This window comes from Seriola aureovittata, chromosome 9 (genome assembly GCF_021018895.1).
Source record: "Seriola aureovittata isolate HTS-2021-v1 ecotype China chromosome 9, ASM2101889v1, whole genome shotgun sequence".
Taxonomy (NCBI): domain Eukaryota; kingdom Metazoa; phylum Chordata; class Actinopteri; order Carangiformes; family Carangidae; genus Seriola; species Seriola aureovittata.
Window position 1 is genome coordinate 28,401,851 of NC_079372.1, and position 23,429 is coordinate 28,425,279.

The 23,429-nt window shown below is 43.3% G+C and overlaps 1 protein-coding gene across 3 annotated transcripts in view; it reads right to left on the minus strand.

Annotated features, from left to right (window-relative positions):
- sema3b (sema domain, immunoglobulin domain (Ig), short basic domain, secreted, (semaphorin) 3B) overlaps positions 1–23,429 on the minus strand; it is a 64,269-nt gene that overhangs the window by 19,081 nt on the left and 21,759 nt on the right. The window contains exons 1-5 of one of the 3 annotated variants that reach the window (XM_056385223.1): positions 8,819–9,397; positions 3,961–4,234; positions 3,672–3,870; positions 1,336–1,493; positions 772–834 (exon numbers count right to left, since the gene is read on the minus strand). In XM_056385223.1, the coding sequence (XP_056241198.1) occupies positions 772–834; positions 1,336–1,493; positions 3,672–3,870; positions 3,961–3,963 (423 nt within the window). In that variant the 5' untranslated portion in view covers positions 3,964–4,234; positions 8,819–9,397. Of the gene's footprint in view, positions 1–771; positions 835–1,335; positions 1,494–3,671; positions 4,235–8,818; positions 9,398–23,429 lie in introns of those variants that run through there. The other 2 variants (XM_056385224.1, XM_056385225.1) reach the window with 2 other exon arrangements.

Genomic DNA, 23,429 nt, shown 5'->3' on the forward strand with positions numbered 1-23,429 from the left:
AGAAATAAAAACACATTGAATCAACAAAAGGAGCCATTGTTGTTTTCTGATTTCTGTCTTTTTTAGTCAGTGATGACGTCCGTCGCAGTAAACTCAGCAAACATTTCAAACTAAAGGAATCTTTATTTATAAAACTTCAAACATTGTTAGACCTGCCGCTGCCAGGTTCATGGCTGACAGTGGAGGAGTTGACTGTGATTGTTTTTTCTCCTGTGATGGACACACTGTATGGTCTATCACATTTTTCAAAATAAAATAAAATTAATTCACTGACTAAAAACTCTGCTTCAAAGTAAGAGTCCTTCATAGAAATGTAGTGGAGTCAAAAGGACAATATTTGTCTTTAAGTGTAAAGGAGGAAAAGTCTCAAGTTTACAAAAAGAATAAAACAGGTAAAGTAAATACTGCAAAATATACTGAAGTACATGAACTTCATCACTGTCCACGTCTGTCTACAGTTCACTCTCTTCCTGAAAACACAGTCGACAGTGTTGGTCATTTAACTGCTGACATGACATGTCACGTTTCCACCAATCAGAATTTTAACAATCTGATTGGTCGCCTGCACAGTCCTGACAACAGATCAGCTGAGTTAGCTTTTTTTAATTAACATTGACTTTGATTGTTGCTCATGAATATTTAATGTTATGCAGAAATACTTAAAGCTGCATTAATCACTGTTATGGAAAGATGACTGTGTGTTTTCTTATAGGTTAATAATTACTGTGTTTGTCAGATAAGGGATGACAGACGTGATGAACTCAGACTCACTGTGATGTCTTTTCCAGCCCAGTTACACTCCTCCCTCCAGTCGACGGGGGCCGGCCAGTAGATCTGAAACACAGCAGGAGACGTCGGATCAACCTGAGGTCTTATGTCCCGGACTCATTTACTGACGTCTGCTTATAATGTTCCCTTGAGCAAGGCACACTTCAAATGAGACACCAGAGGGCTCTTTCTCTCCCTCACCCGTCCTCTCCTGTCGGCTTCTTTCTCCTCATCATCCTCCCTCCTCACCCCGCTCTCACCCCCCTCCTCACCTCACTCTCTGATAACATCAGTGATAATAATGATTGTTCAGACAACGTGTAACTGGTTGTAAATAAAACAACTTCCTGATCCTTTTCTGTCCTTGATCTAGTTTGTAATTAACAGTGAAGCAGTGAAGTAAATTAATGACAGAGACACATCAGGTCAGTGAGAACATGTTGAGGTAATGAGTATTATACTGCTTTGTTTTGATGGACTACAGTTGTTGTGTGTTTGGCTGAGTCAGCATCAGCACACATATTTATGGTTACAAAAGCTCTTTGACTGATGGTGTTTCTGACCGACCTTGTGCTCCTGTTTAGCAATGTTGTCCAATGAGAGTGACAGCAGGAAGTTCTTGGCCCCGACGAAGAGACGGCCTCTTTCTTCATCCAACAGCAGAGCGCTGAAGCAGCAGGAGCGCTCCAGCTCGAACCGACGGACGCCATGGAACTGCTGCAGCTCTGAAACACACAGATACACAGCATGAGAGAGGACGACTCAGTCTGTCACATGTGATACGGAAACACACAACAGAGGACGACTCAGTCTGTCTTCTGTTACACGTGATGAACTGACGGTCTCCTATAGTTCCAGTCTTTTACACACTGTCTGATCTGGACGAGACTCCGCCCTCCAGCTACCTGCTGCACGAATAAACAAACAGAATCACCTTCGTAGAATTAGAAAGACAGTCAAAGGTGGGCTGGGGGACGGTCGCAGGAAAGTGTGAGTCCGTGAGAGTGTGATGTGTCTTTGTGTTGTCTTTATGTGTGTGTATATCAGTGTTTCTGTATTAATATAACAGAAAAGACTCTGGTCACAGTTGATCAATGTTTCAAACCAAGTCAACAACCAAGTCTTTGTTACCGTGTTGGATCTAAGGAGTTCAACATGGCTTCCTCCTGTTGTATTTGACAATTTAAACAACATTTATTCTTCATTTATGGCCATTGACCGTCTGCTTATTATTTTGTCTTGAATAAAGAAACAAGAATAAACAATGAAAGACTATGTGATCCAATAATCGATGCCAAAACAACCTAAAGTCATAAGATCCAAATCAGTTAGTTGGCCACCAAGCTGTAACAAGTCATGGGGTTGATAAAGAAGATTACCATTTCATTTTAGTGTTTAAATATCATTTGTGAGTGTATCCTGAGGCCAGGGACTTGTGAACAGTCAGGACAGAATCCTATGACAGTAATGACACTGTATTGGTTTCAATGGAAAAACTGAGAGTCCTTGCTGTTTCCAAACTGGCGAAGTTGTTGGGGAACAGTCCCAGGAAAATCCAGCTTGTATTTGTAAACTGTGGCTGTAATAGTTAGTCAGTGGAAAGAAACAGTGTGTTGGCTGCAGAAATAAAGGGACTGCTGGTCTGGTTTAAACCAAGAGACATAGAAGACCAGGGCTTCATGTAAAACGGCTTTATTAGTCTTCCATTGTTCTAATGTGAATTTATAAGTTTAATTAAGGCTCTGACACCACCCAACATCCTGCATGACATCAGGCTCTTTAGGTCAACTCCTTGTTTTATATTAATTTGCCGTTTTCAACAAATGTGTTAATATTCTGTTCCTCTGTTCTGTGGTGACAATTAAACCCAAAGAAGACACGTATTAAAAATGACACGTGTTTAAGGTGAATACTGTAAATGATTGAAAAAAAAAAAACATGAGGTCAGTAACTTTTAAATAAATCCAAATGTCCGTCAGTTTGTTGTCTCTCCTCACTTACTATGTTCCCATGTTATTGATGAAAACAGAGAGGCAATAATAATGAGAAGTCTACAGCCATTGTAGCTGGTGACAACACACACTCACACACTTTAATCCATATAAATATATATATATATATATATGCAAAGGAAAAATAAGTAGGTTTATAGAGATGCTAACATACGCAACATTTCATAAGTTATTATTATGACATGCTAACGTTTAGTACGCGACATTCCATATGTTACCACTATGATATGCTAATGTTTAGTATGTAATTGTAATATTTAGCATGAAGATGGTCTTACTTTTAATGTTATTTTAAAATGCTAACATCAGCAGGCTATCATGCTAACAGCATATTCAACTGAATGAAACAATTACATTGATCCCTTGAGCTGCTGAGTTGAATCCTAATGTTTTATGTCAATGACAATGTTAGTTGTTAATAAAGACATTAATTGATTGTAAATTGTAAATGACCCCACAGTAAACCTGTTCATCAGCCAGACAAAACTGAATTCTGGGTAACAGCCAATGCTGTTTGTTGTGTTCTGACCTGCTGGATAAATGAAATCATATTTCAGAGACGTATGAGGTCATCTCTGTTCGTCCTTCATGTGTCAAACTAAACTAAAATATTCTGCTACATGTGACCTTCAGCTGGGATTAAAGGAGCAGACGCTTCAGCTGTGTCCTTGGTGAGTTTCAGTGATGGAACACATCCCTGTGTGTGTGTGTGTGTGTGTGTGTGTGTGTGTGTGTGTGTGTGTGTATGGCTGTGAGTCACAGCTACCACAAATTACGCCTGGCTACTGTTCAAGACTGTTCATGTTGAAAAAGGATATAGTTGAATATAACATGAGGCAGAGAAAGTGTGTGTGTGTGTGTGTGTGTGTGTGTGTGAGTTTAGGTTCTTACCTTTATATGACAGCTTCATGCGTGGAGAGGAGGAGGAAGAGGAAGAAGAGGAGGAGGAGGAGGAGGAGGAGGAGGATGAAGATGAAGAGGAGGTGCGGGTCATGGTGCTGGAGGACGCGTGGGCGGCGGCCAGACCCAGCAGGAGCAGAGAGCTGCAGGTGACCATCATGGCCACCATCATCATCATCATGGTCATCATCTTGACACGAGTGAAACAAACTCTTTTCCTTCAATTTGAAAAGTCTGTGAATTGAATCTGTGTGTTTTTCTTTCTGTGTTGGATTCTCACCATCAACAACCAGTGACTTAATATTGTAATCCTGGTTCAGTCTGTCTGTTAGACTGGTCCACCTGTCTCTGTCCCTGGACTGGACTGGACTGGACTGGACTGGTTTGGTTGTTTCAGCTCAATCCTCCTGTTGTCTGCTTCACCAGAGCGTCAGTCTTAGTTTGTCTTAATTAGTCTTAATAATCACTGTTACTTCTTCAGAGTTGGGCCAGTGGGTCCACGATGAGTTTCACTCTCTCCACGGGACAGAAACGTCACACACAGGAACACACACCTAAAAATAGAGACAGAGAGGGTTTAAAATGGACTCTAAAAGCATGTGTGTGTGTGTGTGTGTGTGTGTGTGTGTTTGAGCCAGGGATGCACCTGCACACGTGTGCATGCCTGCATGCGCACACGCGCACACACACACACCATGGTGATGGAGACGGTGTGTGTGTAATACAGATATGCAATACCCACAATCCCTCTGTCTGTGGTACTGCCAACTCTATCTGTCTCTCTCTCACCCTCAGTGTCCCCTCCTGCCCTGTGTGTGTGTGTGCGCGCGTGAATGTGTGCGAGAGTGTGTGTGAGTGCATGAGTGTGTGTGTGTGTGTGCATGAGTGTGCGTGTGAGTGTGTGTAAGTGAGTGTGTGTGTGTGCACGTGAGGGTGTGCGCGTGAGTGTGTTGTAAATCACAGCTCTGCCTCAGCAGCAGTAATGAGGTCACTGTTTATAAGCCAACATGTATGAGAGCAGTGTGTTTAAAGAAATGTGCTCAGGACACACACACTCACTCACACACACACGCTCACACACTCACACACCTCTGTCAGGACTTTGGACTGAGCTGAACAATAAAGTCTTTGAGTGGAAAGGTCTCCCTCAGTAGGTGACAGCTCAGTAACAGACTCTCTGTTAAACCTCTGCTGTCCTGGAGGGAAGCTGCTCTGGGACTGACCACGTATCAGACGTAATAACAATATATCAATATATATAATCATTAAATATAATTATCATTATCTTTCTTCTACACCTCAGATGGTCCATGTGGACAAAACTGGGCCAGCAGCAAACTCAATGTGGTTCACCTGAAGGAATGAAGCTTAGCTTCAGTTAGCTTCAGTTAAAGCTATATATGCTGTGTATGTGCAGTTACACTGTCTGAGGCTCCACACAGACTTTATCATAATGAAGTGAATCAGATGCCGAACAGGGAAGTTAATGGTGATTGGTTTCATTATTCATCATTTTGACCTGGAACATCTTCATTATTATTTCTGTCTGAAGTTAAACACACACACACAAACCTGACAATGGACAAAAGCACACATGATAGAAGAACACACAACCTGCCACAGTTTCACAGACGTGGTGTAACGTTTGTAAAGTCCTGGTTTAATAAATTCACATTCATCCCCTTCAATGTCAAACAAATTAAGTGTGTGTGTGTGTGTGTGTGTGTGTGTGTGTGTGTGTGTGTATGTGTGTGTGTGTGTGTGTGTGTGTGTGTGTGTGGGTGTGTGTGTGTGTGTGTGCGCACAAGACGCTGCAGTATTTCAAGAAGGACGTCAGTGCTCTCGTCAGCTGCAGGTCCATGACACACAAACAGACACACAAACAGACACACACACAAACACACACACACACACACACACACACACACACACACACACACACACACACACACACATAATCCACATCACAGTCTCACACAGTCACAGAGTGACAGCAGCAGCAGTGAAGCTACTGTCGGCTGCTATAAAAGGAACGAGAGTCCCATTGTTCCTCTGAGTCTCCCCGAGCTGTGTGTGTGTGTGTGTGTGTGTGTGTGTGTGTGTGTGTGTATCTTTGTTTGTGTGTATGTGTGTGTCTCTATTTGTGTGTATGTGTGTGTGTGTGTGTCTCTGTTTGTGTGTGTGTGTCTGTCTGTTTGTGTGTATGTGTGTGTGTGTGTCTCTGTTTGTGTGTGTGTGTGTGTGTGTATGTGTGTCTCTGTTTGTGTGTGTGTGTGTGTGTGTGTGTGTGTGTGTCTTTAAAATCTGTCGTCATGAGTTCAAGACAGCATTATTGCTCCTCGCACATCCTTGTGTCATCCTAGAGCCTAAGTGGGTACACAGACACACACACACATATTTGTGTGTGCAGGGACATATATATAAACAAACTCGTGCTTCTCAACACTTAGATCTGCAAACACACACAAACAGAAACACACACTCTCTCTCTCTCTCTCTCTCTCTCTCTCTCTCTCCTTGCTCCGTAATGCATCTTAATAAAAAGCCATTGGAGCTGCTGACACTTACATTCAGTTCAGCATCAATAGACACAGAGCAGCAGCAGCCAAGAGGGAGTGGATTCAAAATAAAGGAAAAGACGGGAGGGGATTCCTTTAGGGGGGGGGGGGGTTGTCCTGTCAAAAACCACCCTAAAATGAGACGGGCAGACAAAGAGCTCCGCCTCTAGGGTGAGACGAGCTTTTCAGAGTGAGGTTAGAGTGCATTCCTACAGTACAGCAATAATGAGTGAATGGATATCAGCAGTTTAACCTGTGCCCCCCCACAGATTAGGGGGGGGGGGGGGCTGACAGAGGAGACAAGGGCCGGCAGGAAGGGGATGAAAAAGTCAGAGGGTGGAAATGAGAGACAGTGGAATAAGTAAAGAAGGAGAAGAAGAGGAGAGGAAAATAAATAATGAGGCACAGGAGAGAAAAAGGTGGAGAGAGAACCTGCAAATGAAGGAAGGATGAAAAAAGGAGGAAAAAAGGAACGTAGAAGAGAGAGAACTGGGAAGGGAGGGAAAGAAAAAAGGAGGAGGATGAGGAAGGAAAAGAGAAGGACAAAGATGTGGAAGAGAGAAACTGGGGGGAAAGATTCAGACGTTACACCACTTCAACCCTGCAGACTTGCTGCACACAGTCCCACGGAAAGAGAGAATGCAATGGAGGAAGGGAGGGAGAAAATGAGCGAGAGTTGATGGAGAGAAAGGAGCCAATTGTTTTGCCTGCAGGGAGAAAAGAGTTTCTCTGGCCTGGGACCAACAAGTCTGAGCCTCCCTGAGATGGAGAAATGAAAGGAGGGAGGGAGGGATGAAGAGGAAGAATGAGGTAGAGAGGCTGAGGAGGAGGAGGAGGGAGCAGGAGGGAGGAGGGCTTACAGCTTTATAGAGAAAATGAGTGAAACAGCAGGTTACTCTAGTTTGACTGGTGAAGGGAGACAGTGAGGAAGAGGAGGAAACATGATCCTGGATCTGATAAAGAGCATCAAAGTCCAGTTTATCACTGAGACAAGAAATGATAAGAATAACGATAATAACAATAATTATGATAATAATTATAATAATGCTGATGATGTTGATGATAATAATGATAAAAATAATGATGATGATGATAATAATAATAACAATAATATTAATAACAATAATAATGAGTAATGAACTGTTTTAAAGAAAGAGAGGTAAGTGGTGAAACGGGGGGGGGGGGTAGTTTAGCCACTGGACTGAAAACATTCAGTGGTTTAAAGTGTTTTGATTCATTGAACAACAAAGAGTTAAATTATCACATTCTAATCAAGCTGTCACTGTGTGTGTGTGTGTGTGTGTGTGTGTGTGTGTGTGTGTGTGTGTGTGTGTGTGTGTGTGCTTGTGTGTGTGTTGCAAGAAAGGAAGAGAGGAAGAGGAGGGAGCAGCAGTAAATGTCAGACTCACCTGTGACCTGTTATGTTATTGATGTGAAGCAGAAGACAGAGAGCTGAGTGGCAATGACACAGAGGAGAGATCAGGTGGAGCTGCTCTATATTAAAATAATATATAAATGTGTATTTAAATGACCAATAACTGTTGTTTATGTTGAGAGGCGGAGCTTAGACTGAAGGTCACATGACATAAAGAGCTCAGTCTGTTTCAGTGGAGGGTCTCAGGACAAAGTTATTTACAGGAGTAAATTAACTCACACACACACACACACACACACACACACACACACACACACACACACACACAGACAAACAGACACACACACACACAGACACACACACAGACACACAGACAAACAGACATGCAGACAGACACACACACACACACACACACACACACACACACACACACACACACACACACACACACACACACACACACACACACACACACACACACACAGAAGCCAGCAGTAGGTCTCGGGAGCTGATGTGGAGCAGAGCCTCGTCCTGACCGACCCTCGCTGGATGGAGGAGCTGCAGCTCGGCTGGTTTCTGGGTTTCTGTCATGGCGCCATCTGGCCCGGCACCATGGAGGGAAAGTTTCCCAACCGCAAACCCGTGGCTAACATTTGTTCAGTGCGGCTGAACTGATCTGAGAACAGTCAAAGTCTTAACAGGAAAAATAATGAAGACTAAAGCTTCTGCTCTGGAGATCAGCTCTGTGCACAGCCAGAGGGGAGGGGGGCGGGTGGTGGGGGGGGGGGGGTGGAGGTGTTAGTCTGGATAACTTGATATATGAAGATGAAATATATCAAAGTACAACAGGAGAGCTGCTACAGCTTTGACTTGGTGTCTCTGTGCTGAAGAGAGAAGCAGCAGGAAGTCGGGACCTGACGGAGCTGCTCGGTGAGGAAGACCACTCACTCTGCTGCTAAATCAAACTACAGATCTAAGAAACCCACATGTCATTAGCATGACCTGCAGGAATATATCCAGCAGCTCAGCAACAACACTGCTCCAACACAGAACTTACTAGTCCATATTATCTTATATTGAACGCTTCAGATTGTCAGACAGACCAGAACCTTCTTCACAGTGACTGTGTCACTCCACCAACTCCATCACAACTTAAAGTGATGAAACAAGACTCAGATTTATACAGTGACTCTAAATGAACTCACCTGTCCATCTGTTTCCAGGGAAACCAAAATCCAAAAGAGTTCAGAACATTCCTGGTCGGGAGCAGCAGCCACCTGAGACGACACCGACCGTTTCCATAGTTACAGTCCTGCTGTTTATCCTCTCATAGTTTTCTCCATTGTAATAAAAATGAAACGTGTTACAGACTTAGAGGGAAGACAGCTGTAACTCTCCTCAACACACTCACTGAGCTCCGACACATTCTCACTGCACCAGGTGGAAACAGCTGATCCTGAATCTTAAACTCCATCGATCAGAAGCAGAAACAACATGAAGTTGGTGGCAGGTAGAAGTTCCTGTGGAAAGTCTTCAGTAAATCCAGAGACGAGCCTGAAGCAGAAAACGTCCACAGACTGAAGCAGAGCACTGAGATCTGAGCGTTCCCGTCTGATCAGCAGCTCCACTCCAGCTCCACTTAGAAAAACACACACCCCTATACACACACACAACTGCTCTTAACACACACACGCCACGAGTTCACACACACAGGGAGAGAGAGAGAGAGAGAGAGAGAGTTCACACACACACACAGTTTTCACAGGAGCTGAGAGTCGAAGTGCTCAGAGGGCGAGCAGGCAGGAATAATGGACTTAATTCAAGAGGGGAGAGAGAGAGAGAGAGAGAGGGAGAGAGAGAGGGAGGGGTTGAAGAGAGGAGGGAGAGGTGGGAGGTAAGGGGAGGGGAAAGGGGCGGGGACTGTGCTGTTCTCAGTGTGTGTAGTGTGCTACTATATCTGCACATATATATATATATATATATATATATATATATATATATACGTATTGTATCTGAATCAGTTTTTTTCTTTATAGTGTCATTGTGATCAGAGTCAGTGAAGCTCAACACGGCGGCACAGACTCTGAAGTCACAGTGATTTCTACAAACCAACGGGCTGCAGAATAAACTGACCAGCACAATATTCTAATGAAAAAAAAACTGATTAATGTTTAAATTTCACCAGTTTTTTTTTTGTTTTTTTTTTAAACATTTTCATTTTGCAAAGAAAAATAAAAAATAAAAATTTCCACCTGGCTACTTTTCAAAACTAGTTTAGTCCCTGAACAGATGAAAACATGAGATCTGTGCGAGGATGATGAAAAAGACATTTGTCGTCTCGTTGTGAATTAATCTCATTACAGAATCTGTCGCAGCTCAAACATCATAAAGTCAGTGAAAGTGACTGAGACTCACATTGTGACATGAACCATCGCTGACGTTGTTCCTGATGCCGTCAGACTCAAGACGTATAAACACAGAGATGTGACTGATGTGAACACACAGGCGCTGATGACATGGAGCCTGATAAGACGCTCCACCTACAGTAAGAGGGTAATTGGCTACAATTCTCCCATATGAGGGATTACATCATCGTCTGCACAAATCACAGGTGAAGTACGGGTCAGGTATTCATGACGGCCTCTGAACACAGGTGTATGGAGGACAGGAGGAGGAGTTTAAAGGTGACATGAGGACACGATTAGAATTTAACACCGTGTGTGTGTGTGTGTGTGAGTGTGTGTGTGTGTGTGTGTCAGAGTTAACTGAGACAAAAGCATGTCCATCTTTTTCCAGCTGCCTCCCCACCCACTCCCTTCATCCTCATTCCAGGGGCAGGTGTGGCACTGCGCCTGGCAACCCTGTTTCACACACACACTCTCTCACTGGGGAGGGGGAGGTCATGGGTCTCACATTAGGGGGCTCACTGTGAATATTCCTGCAGTACCTTCAGAACTTTTAAACACTTTTTAAAGTGTGTGTGTGTGTGTGTGTGTGTGTGTGTGTGTGTGTGTGGTTGAGTTCCTGCCCCCTGCTGACCTGTCAGTCATAAATCAGTCTGATGTCTCTACAGACTGAGCTGATCCTTTTGTCTCAGCTGCAGTTCTGAGCTTCTAAAACAGACGAGCCTCAGTTCAATAAAAACATTTGGACCTGAGTCCTCAGTCTGAGTGTGAGTCCTGAGTCTGAGTCCTCAGTCTGAGCGTGAGTCCTGAGTGTGAGTCCTGAGTCTGAGCGTGAGTCCTGAGTCTGAGTCCTCAGTCTGAGTGTGAGTCCTGAGTCTGAGTCCTCAGTCTGAGTGTGAGTCCTGAGTCTGAGTCCTCAGTCTGAGTGTGAGTCCTGAGTCCTGAGTGTGAGTCCTGAGTGTGAGTCCTGAGTGTGAGTTCTGAGTGTGAGTTCTGAGTCTGAGTCCTGAGTCTGAGTCCTGAATCTTGAGTCCTGAGTGTGAGTCCTGAATCTTGAGTCTTGAGTCCTGAGTGTGAGTCCTGAGTGTGAGTTCTGAGTCTGAGTCTGAGTCCTGAGTGTGAGTCCTGAGTCTGAGTGTGAGTCCTGAGCCTGAGTCCTGAGTGTGAGTTCTGAATCTTGAGTCTTGAGTCCTGAGTGTGATTCTGAGTCTGAGGAGTCTCAGTCTGAGTCTAAACTGTTGTTTGGATGAGATTCCTACATTTGGTTGGAACATTTATCAGTTTTATATTAAAAATACATCCAGTGATAAATAATAATATTTGCACAGAAACATGAAATAACTTGTGATGATTTTCCACAGTGAGTCGACTGTATCGAGTCTCGTGGTCAGACTGTCTGATGACTGAGATATTATTGATTATAGTTGTGTTTAATGTTGTTCTCAGACATCATTATTGGTGATGTCATCAGCTTCTCTTCAGGAGCTCAGGGATATTTCATGATACTAAACTTTTCCTAAACCAGGACCTGCTGGTCTCATGATTAACTTCACCATGTCCTGACTCTGTTATATAAGACTTACTTATAATACACAACATCACACACCAGCTTACAGTCCTACAACAACACCACTGGTTATTACATAAACATGCTTCTATAGTTCTTACATATTAGAGAAACTGTTAATCTGCTCAGTAACACTGACCTGAGCAGAGCTGCTAAACAGAAATACACATTCAGACTGAGAGCTGCTTCTGGTCTGAGACAGATCCCAGAATAGGGTTTCAGGTTTGCAGGTATTTAGAGTTATTCCTCTGATGCTAATGTAGCGATGAATCATTTGTGAGAACAACGTCAAACAAAACACCCACAACAAAAGGAAAAACAAGCTCCAGTGTTGAAGGACACGGCTCATTTAAATTAATGACACTAAATGAACTTTCGTGCTTATATACACGAGAGCTGTGGAAGCAGAGTGTTATCGTTGGAAATGAATCCTTCAGAAAACATATTTCAACATTGTTCTGGTCCTGGGTTCTGAATATGACTTGGTGTTGGAGGTTCTGTCACGAGAGCTAAGATCAGTCCACAGGACGTGTTAACATGTCTGAGGTTCATCTGTGGTCACTCAGTAAAAAACAGGAAGTCATTTCTGCAGAAACACCTCCCTGTGGGTGAGGAGATGGGTGAGGAACTCATTGAGGAGGCATCAGACTTTTTGTTATTGACTGATGGTAAACTGACTTTGTTACAGACGTGCTGACATAATGAAACATCCAAACGTCTGTCACATCTCTTCACTGTGTCTGAGTTTAGCTGGATGATTATTTTATTATATTATGTCATATTATATTATATATTATGTTATTATATTATATTTTATTATATCTTATTATATTATATGTCAGTGTTGCTTCACCCTGATGAGGAATGACTTCAGTCCTGCAGGACAGATGCAGAGTCAGGCAGATTCTTCAAACCCAGAGGAAGAACAGTGGATGCAGATGGTCTGTGTTTACAGCAGGGCGACCATGACAGTGAAATGAGTGTGAGGTTGTGACATGTGCAACAACACAACTGTTACATTCTGGACATTTGTTCAACACATGCAGAAATATTCAGGACTGGATGAGGTAAAATTAGCAGCATGAAATACCAAGAGTCTCTCTCTCTCTCTCTCGCTCTCTCAACATTAAACAAATACCAGCACTAAGTGGATCATTAGCATCATTACAACCATGGAGCCCAGTCTGCCAGCTCTGCGTGTGTGTGTGTGTGTGTGTGTGTGTGTGTGTGTGTGTGTGTGTGTGTGTGTGTGTGTGTGTGTGTGTGTGTGTGTGTAATAGAAACCACAGTGCATCACAAAGTGAAAACGAACAGTTAAGTTTGGTGGATTTGTTGTTCTTTCCGGTGAAGACAACAGTAACATGAGAACATGTGACATGAGAACATGTAACATGATAGAGGGGGGGGGGCACAGAAACCTGTAATCCTCCTCTCAGTTTCTCTTTGATGTGATCACACCCAACTGAAAGGATGCAGGGGGCGCTGGGTTAGCGTGTCGGGGGGGCGGGACTGTGGTGCCAGGAGGCTCAGAGGTGGGACACACACTCTCACACTCAGGCATGCAGTCACACACCATCTGCTCCAAGGGTCACTGAGTGGATAAGACCACCTTCAAACATCACACACACACACACACACACACACACACACACACACACACACACAACACACACACACACACACACACACACACCTCAGAAGGTCCTGAAGGTCACTGAGTGGATTACAGCACCTTGCATGACCACGACTTTGTCTCTGTCACACACACACACATATTTCCACACACACACACACACACACACATATTTCCACACACACACACACACACACACATACAACACTCCACTAGTTCCCACCACTATTAGATGTAGTTGGCATCAGTTAATGAAGCTTTTGGACAAAGACACATTGATAATGTGTTAATTTAATATTCAGTCATAAATCAAGTGTTGGACTTTGACTGTCGTTCTTCTCTGAGTCTCAGTTCAGCTCTTTGTAAAACACTTTGTCTTAAAGAATCAGAGACAAACTCAGATGAACAACCACCTTTTCTATCACACATGTATGAGAGTGAGACGTGTTGTATGTGCAGGCTCAGGCTGGTCTGGAGACAAACGTCCTCTGTCCCTGTAATTCACAGCTCCACTTTAATCAGACCTGATGTTCCTCAGAGGATCAGATCACAGTGAAGCAGATGAAAGACACACACCAGGGAAATCACCTACTAAAACTTCACATTTACAGTTTAAGGGCCACACAGGAATCAGCTCCTTGAAGCCACCAACACTTGTGTTGTTGTCTTTCTTTGGTTCACTTACAACAAACTGTGTTTGTCTGTTCATTTCACCTGTACACAGTCACACATGGACCATTTGAAAACAGGGTCTCAGTCTGTTCTAAGTGGACTCTGGGTCATTTGACCCACCACAGTGTTTCATCATAACACATCTGATTTTAGCATCAAATTCAAATATTAAACTATGAAAAATCTACTGTTCATTAACTATACAGGAAGCAATCTTAATAATCTATCTGTTTAATTTGGTAACCATGGTAACATATGTGCGCATCAGCACGAGGGATCCCATAGTAATAGTCCTGTAATAATAATCATTATAATTGTTCTAATTATTATAAATAAGCACTTCTTTCTACCAGAAACCAGAAACATATTCGCAGCATCACAGCCCGGACTGACCTGCTGTCGGTCACCATGTGATTCTATGACGTGGTCCGCATGATGCAGGACGATAGAATATATATAATATATTGTCAAAGTGTGTCTGATGTTCATGTTGGTACTAAACAGTTTCCTGATGAGGAAGAACACACGACACTGAGGTGGACAGGCTCAGCGACTGTAAACATGCTAACATCAGTGACTGTATCACTGATGACGGAGGTGAAGATGAAGCTGCTCCACCTGAAGTTCTGACTCCACATGTTCAGATTACGGTTCTGCTGTTAGAACAGAAACAGGCTGCGGCGGATTAATGCATCTGAAATGTGACATTTTCTCATTCTCTTGAAATCCAAACTGTCATGAAACGTTTGGATTTGGAAAAACATTTCTGCTGAAAAGCATAGAGCGCATGTGATAACACACACACACACACAGACACACACACACACACACACTGCAGTGCTGCCTCATTAAGGCCTGAGATGTGATAGCAGGAGGCAACACAACGAGATGATTCCTGATCCTGATGGGCACTGATCCAACCAGACAGGCTGCTCTCAGCACCACTGTGGATTAATAAAACACACACACACACACACACACACACACACACACACACACACACACACACACACACAGTAGTACGCTCTTCCCAAGGGGTTGCTGAGACACTAGATTGTGCAGTTATTAGTGTGTGAGTGTGCACATTCACCCCCAGGGGAAATCTGAGAGCAGCTCAGAATGAGCAGATTTCACATTAGAGGTCTGACACACACAGGTGACTGCACACACACACACACACACACACACACACACACACACACACACACACACACACACACACACACACACACACACTGGGTGCTTCTGAATCACATTATATGACACTATATTATTTAATTACAAATGCAGTCCTTTTTAGCTTGTCATATAATCGTAAATAATATGCATCTTATAATAATATAGTTATGATATAATAATGGTTAACTCATAAACTAATGGGAACAGGTTGAAAAAGTGATTTCATACTTCAGGTTTCAAAATCATATTTTTAAGTTTTAAACTGTGTTAAAACTTAGATTTATCACATTGGTGAAGAAATTACAGCTTAGTTTAGATTCCTCCCACACACACACACACACACACACACACACACACACACACACACACACACACACACACACACACACACACACACACACACACACAATCTGTGTAAACACTGGCAGACCATGTAACCCTTCACTTACAATCACTATCCCACAGTGAGGCATGCAAAAAATCCAGCTGCTTCCCTCTACCACAAACACGCACACACACACACACAGACACACACACACACACACACACACACACACACACACACACACACACACACACACACACACACACACACACACACACACACACCTGCAGACACTCATCACACAGCCTGTGATCATAGCTGCTCCTGCAGATTGCACAAGTGGTTGAAGAACTTTCAGCTTTGCCGTAATTGTGATTTCACTTTTAGTTTTAGGCTGTCAAAACAGCTGCTCTAACACACACACACACACCCACACACACACACACACCCACACACACACACACACACACACACACACACACACACACACACACACACACACACACACACACACACACCATATGTGTCTGCAGGGCCAGAAATCCCCTCCATCAACCAGTAATTGAATAGGAGAGGTGGAGAAGAAAGAGATGAAGCAGAGGAGAGGGATGGACTGACATTTGAACATCCTTGTGTATCTCTGGATAGATCAACTTACAACTGAGGCCACCCACAATGCACCTGCTAACTCTGCTAATTCTGCTAACTCTGTTAACTCTGCTAACTCTATTAACTCTGTTAACTCTGCTAACTCTATTAACTCTGTTAACTCTGCTAACTCTGCTAACTGTTAACTCTGCTAGATCTGCTAACTGTTAACTCTGCTAACTCTATTAACTCTGTTAACTCTGCTAACTCTGCTAATTCTGCTAACTCTGTTAACTCTGCTAACTCTGCTAACTGTTAACTCTGTTAACTCTGTTAACTCTGCTAACTGTTAACTCTGTTAACTCTGCTAACTGCTAACTGTTAACTGTATTAACTCTGCTAACTGTTAACTGTATTAACTCTGCTAACTGTTAACTCTGCGAACTGCTAACTGTTAACTCTGCTAACTCTGCTAACTGTTAACTCTGTTAACTCTGCTAACTGTTAACTCTGCGAACTGCTAACTGTTAACTCTGCTAACTCTGTGGCAGACGGAGACATGCTTGCCCAGGACATGTGAACTGTCTTTCAGATGTTCAAACCAAACGTTTCCAGTGCAGCATCAAGGAATGTGATCCCTCACCAGCTTCCCACCCACAAACACAGGTTCAAACACACAACCAAGCCGGAAGCTGCTCCACTGAACATCGAACCACAGTTCACAGCAGCGATGGACACAAACTTTACCTGTAGTGGAGTGTTTCTAAATGACATTTCAGTGTCTGTCACCAGGATAATCCAGTTCTTTAACCTTTTAATGTTTACTGCAAAGGGATAATCTCCTGATCATACGTCAACCCACAGAGGTGTAGTATAGATCTACTACTCACAGGAACAATGGAAAGTTTTTCTACCCCTTGATCTGAATTTGGCTCCAGACATGTTCAGGATGTTAAAGCCTCTAAAATGTTCTGATCCAGATTGGAGCACAAAGACTTTTAACAACAGAGAGTCCATGTTCAGTCCAGACACAAAGCAGCCAGTCGCACGCAGGCACGCACACACACACACACACACACACACACACACACACACACACACACACACACACACACACACACACACTCCAGCAGTAGATGACACAGGGTGTGATTTTAGGATTTTTTGGGAAATCACCTTGTTATCAGAGAACTGTCATTAACAGAACAAACACACAGACTCACACAATAAAAATGTCTAAATGCACTGAAATCAAATCTGGAGTCTATATATTCTGTTAGAAATATTTGCATCTCAAGCCAACTTCAGCTAAAGATAGAAAATCCTGTTCTGCTTTAGACCAGACCCCATCAGCTCCAGATGTCCAGTCACAGCTGGCACACAGGAGGTTATCAAGGCCTTTTCTCAACGTGTCCAAATGTACATGTCCTCTGCACCCATGTCTCATCTGTGTCCTCACCAGGTTAAAATAAGTCACGTCTCTGCTGCCCCACCAGAAGCCCTGTCACACTATTTTAAGATTCATGGAAATATTTTTGCTGAGCCTATTTCAAGCAGAAGCTGGTACTTTATTCTATTTATGGAGCTAAATTGGGTCAAATATAAAGTTAATCCACAGATATAATGAAATCTTTTCTACACCACAGCCTCTGTTTCCAGCCTCCGTCCATCCATCTTGTTTGAGGTTACAGGTAGTCGGCCAAGTGGAGGAAGATTAGAGTGTTCTAAGTAATAGGCTGTCCTGTCATTTCCCTCTGTTCTGGCTCAACTCTTCTTCTTTTTCCACCTCCCCCTTTCCCTCCCTCCTTCCACTCCTCCCCTCTTTCTGGAGCCAACGTGTCAGAGGGAAAAAAACAAAGCTGTTTAAACTCTGAGCAGTACGAAGACCTGAGGAGGGAGGATGAAGAGGGAGGATGAAGGAGATACTCAGACCAGACGTTGGAGGAAAAACAACAGAAGCTGCTGTTCTTCACAGATCGGCACTGTTTAAGTTAGAAAGTGTTTAAGTTGTAAAGTTTCAGACCACATTCATGTAAGATTCAAGACACTGAAACAAAGGAAAGACCATCTCTGTCTATAGATTAGTCATTCTAATCAAAAGAAGCCTCTCTATTCAGATTCATGAAAACAGTTACAGATCCCATTAAATCCAGAGAAACAGTGAAACCAAAAAAGTCCAAACAGCAGACACAGATCTGAAACTACCACATGTTCCTGTCTGTGATATATAATCAGACTCTTCATCACTACCAGCTGAAGTTAACAGTGTCACTGTCTCTAACATCCTGTCTCCACAGGAAACACATCACATTAAACACAACAACTCCACACTATGAGACCTTTAGGAGCATAGAGTTAACAGATGAGTCGAGCTGTTGTCCTGACAAACATGAAGAAGTACTCTGACCTCATTATCATCATCCTCACCTGAGGCCATTTTTATAAAGAAACCGTAAAACATTTAGGAGAATTAAATGTTACTTCATAAACCTGATTTCCTCTCAGCAGGTGACTTGGGTCAAAGACACATTAGTGTGTGACACATAAAAACTCCTCCATGTATTTTACAGGCTGAGTAATAATCCAGATTATAAAACTCTCTTGGACCTGAACATGAATGTTTACGATGGAGGAGAAAGAAAAGGTTGAGAAAAATGCTGCAGGAGAAGAAGAGAAAGAGACAGAGAGAAAACGCTTTGATCAACAGGAACAGTTGAACCACCTGGAGGACAACACACACACACACACACACACACACACACACACACACACACACACACACACACACACACACAGTCAGTGACAGGGTGGATCAGGCTAATGCAGAGTCACACACACACACACTCTTAAAAAAGATTCATGACACAGATGTTTTGACGTTGACTGTGTCTGCACAGTGTAAACATGTGGGATCTCTGCTCCGTCTCTATGAAGCTTCTCCTCATCACAAACCAAACACACAGAGTTTAAGAAGAATCAAATACTACAGCGGAGTTATTCTAGGAAAACTGAGATTTGTTTGTGGCACTCGTAACATTAAAAATGACATTCAACAAAACTGATCATTTCCCTCCAGAGATCGTCTCTGTCACACTGGATCAACTGGATCATCACTGTTTTTACAGGAACTCTTTCTTCTGCGGAAACAATTTCAGCCTTTAAATGTGAGCCCTCCCCTTTCATTTGTGCATATGAAGCATATGTTATATGAAGATGCCGTACATGTTATCACCTTTTAAGTTGCCATGGTGACCTTGTTAAAAAACAGTTATTAACATGGAGCACTGATGGAGTTGATGTTAATTAATAATAATTTGTGTTCGATCTGTCTGTACTGTCACTGTCACTGTCACTGTCTGTACTGTCACTGTCTGTACTGTCACTGTACTGTCACTGTCTGTACTGTCACTGTCTGTACTGTCACTGTACTGTCACTGTACTGTCACTGTCTGTACTGTCACTGTACTGTCACTGTACTGTCACTGTCTGTACTGTCACTGTACTGTCACTGTACTGTCACTGTCTGTACTGTCACTGTACTGTCACTGTACTGTCACTGTCTGTACTGTCACTGTACTGTCACTGTACTGTCACTGTCTGTACTGTCACTGTCTGTACTGTCTGTACTGTCACTGTCTGTACTGTCACTGTCTGTACTGTCACTGTCTGTACTGTCTGTACTGTCACTGTCTGTACTGTCACTGTCACTGTCTGTACTGTCACTGTCTGTACTGTCACTGTCACTGTCTGTACTGTCACTGTCACTGTCTGTACTGTCTGTACTGTCACTGTACTGTCACTGTCTGTACTGTCACTGTCTGTACTGTCACTGTCTGTACTGTCTGTACTGTCACTGTCACTGTCTGTACTGTCACTGTCTGTACTGTCACTGTCTGTACTGTCACTGTACTGTCACTGTACTGTCACTGTACTGTCACTGTCTGTACTGTCACTGTCTGTACTGTCACTGTCTGTACTGTCACTGTACTGTCACTGTACTGTCTGTACTGTCACTGTCTGTACTGTCACTGTACTGTCACTGTCTGTACTGTCTGTACTGTCACTGTACGTACTGTCTGTACTGTCACTGTCACTGTACTGTCACTGTACTGTCACTGTACTGTCACTGTCTGTACTGTCACTGTCTGTACTGTCACTGTACTGTCACTGTACTGTCACTGTCTGTACTGTCACTGTCTGTACTGTCACTGTACTGTCACTGTACTGTCACTGTCTGTACTGTCACTGTCTGTACTGTCTGTACTGTCACTGTCACTGTCTGTACTGTCACTGTACTGTCACTGTACTGTCACTGTACTGTCACTGTCTGTACTGTCTGTACTGTCTGTACTGTCACTGTCTGTACTGTCACTGTCTGTACTGTCTGTACTGTCACTGTACTGTCACTGTCTGTACTGTCACTGTCTGTACTGTCTGTACTGTCACTGTCACTGTCTGTACTGTCACTGTCTGTACTGTCACTGTCTGCACTGTCAATCAGTGTCTGTACTGTCACTGTCACTGTCTGTACTGTCTGTACTGTCACTGTCTGTACCGTCACTGTACTGTCACTGTCTGTACTGTCACTGTACTGTCTGTACTGTCTGTACTGTCACTGTCACTGTCTGTACTGTCACTGTCTGTACTGTCTGTACTGTCACTGTCTGTACTGTCTGTACTGTCACTGTACTGTCTGTACTGTCTGTACTGTCTGTACTGTCTGTACTGTCACTGTCTGTACTGTCACTGTCTGTACTGTCACTGTCACTACTGTCACTACTGTCTGTACTGTCACTGTCTGTACTGTCACTGTCACTACTGTCTGTATTGTCTGTCACTGTCTGTACTGTCTGTCACTGTCACTACTGTCACTACTGTCTGTACTGTCTGTCACTGTCACTACTGTCTGTACTGTCTGTCACTGTCACTACTGTCTGTCACTGTCTGTACTGTCACTACTGTCTGTACTGTCACTGTCTGTACTGTCACTGTCACTACTGTCTGTATTGTCTGTCACTGTCTGTACTGTCTGTCACTGTCACTACTGTCACTACTGTCTGTACTGTCAGTCACTGTCACTACTGTCTGTCACTGTCTGTACTGTCTGTCACTGTCACTACTGTCACTACTGTCTGTACTGTCTGTTACTCTCTGGTTCTTGAACAGTGTGCTTTTAGCTGAGTGAGCATTTCAGTTGAAACCAGCTGCACCGTGGTGCATGATGGGAGCAGTGAGAGTGAACAACCACAGAGAAGTTGAGCTTTAACCTGGAGCTGAGGGTCAGAGAGTTCATCAGTCCATTGATCCACTGTTAGTATAAATATATTGATTATAGCTGATTGAAACCGTGTTTCACTTTTTACAGCTTTGACAACAAAGAAGAAAAGCGATGTAAACTGTTCAGTCCTGAGGCCGGAGTGACTCCTCCAACATCTGCTGATCATTAGTGGGATTCTCCCTCTGTTTCTGTTTCCTCATCCTCTCTTTGGCTCCTGCTCTTTACCATTTGTCTTATTTAAACGTCTTTAATAGCTGATGTCATATTGAGATATTTTCTCTTCTATGGTTTTTTTCTCTGTTTGCTCTTCATTTTTCCTATTTCCTCCTGTTCTGTTCAAAACCTCAGTCAAAGAAAATACTGACAACCAGCGAGAAACAGCTCTGAACGACTGACTTTCATTTCTTATTTCATTCAATCAATCAATCAATCAATCAATAACTGGCAGAGGCCCAGATGATATGATGACATCTGCTCTCACAAATCTTATTCTACCAATGTGTGTGTCTGTGTGTCTGTCTGTGTGTGTGTGTGTGTGTGTGTGTGTGTGTGTGTGTGTGTGTGTGTGTGTGTGTGTGTGTGTGTGTGTTGAACACGACCTCATATAACCCTCACAGGGTTTGGTCACAGAGTGTATGAGGATATTGACAGAACATGTGGTTCACCAACATTTGGCTGGAGAAACAGTGAATTCAGAGAAGAGAAGACGGAGCCAACAGACTGTAGATGTTCTTTGTTTCACCACAAAGTTTTCATGTAATAATAACAATAATAATAATAATAAAGTATATTAAGTTTGGCTGCAGCATATTTCACTGACTCTTGGTTTTTTGTCATGAAGCTGTTTGTTGATCTGGATTTCCATGTTCGAGATGTTTGAGTGTTGTTTACATTTTCTCTGCAGCAGAAATAAGTGGTCTGGCAGCCATTGAAAAATAATGCTAGCATGTTAGCATGTTAGTGTGTCTCTTCTTCATCTCGTGAGTTTATCTGTAGCAGAAACAACCGACACTAATGTGAGACAGATGCATGCTGGGAGTGTCCACACCAGCACAGTCAACCTGCAGCCACAGACAGAAAACAGCTTCTCGACCACGTGTGACGAGGGTAGTAAAGTAGGCGGAGCCTCTTGAAGCTGTAAACACGTGGTCAGGAGCAGGAGAGAGTGAGGCAGAGTTGTGAATAAGTTCAGCTCTGGTCAGGGAAACCATGCACACACACACAACACACACACACACACACACACACACACACACACACACACACACACTCACACACACACACACACACACACTCACACACACACACACACACACACACACACACACTCACTCACACACACACACACTCACACACACACACACACACACACACACACACCACACACACACACACACACACTCACACACACACACACAGACACACAAGCACACACACACAGACACACACACACACACACACACACACACACACACACACACACACACACACACACACACACACACACACACACACACACACACACACACACACAGAGTTTGGCAGCAGCCCTCAACCACAGGAGCATGATGCCATGTGGAGGAGCCTCCTCTCTTCTTCCTGCTCCTTCTTGTTGTTTCTCCTCATTTAATAACATTTTATTTTTCTTTCCTCTTCTTCATGAATCTTTCCATCCCTTTCCTCCTTGGCTTCTAATTCTTTCCTTCCTCTCACTTTCCTTTTCATCTTCCTCCCTCCATGTTTCTCCTCTGCTCCAACAGATCAACTTTTTATCTCCTCCTCCTCCTTTCTTTTCCACTAAGAGAAAAATACTGAAATAAACTGAGTTAAATTAACTGTGAAGGCAGCCCGATCCCATTGTGGTTAATTATTTTTGTCTTTCGTATTGCAGTGGATTTCCCCTAATGCAGCCTCCGGCCTGCTCCTCCACTCCCTCCTTCAGATGGGAAACACATCAGACTCTGAGTGAAGCACCTGCAGCACAAATCAGTCTCTGACTCTCTGACTTCCTCAATGTTTTACTTTGATTGCAACAAGTACATCAGGCGATTCTTACATCATAAACCATGAGGAGATGTTTGACTTTATATGTGAAGAATAAACTGAAGCATATGTGTGAATATTCAGAGGGACAGCAGCAAAGAGCTTAACCTTTTATTGACTGACCTA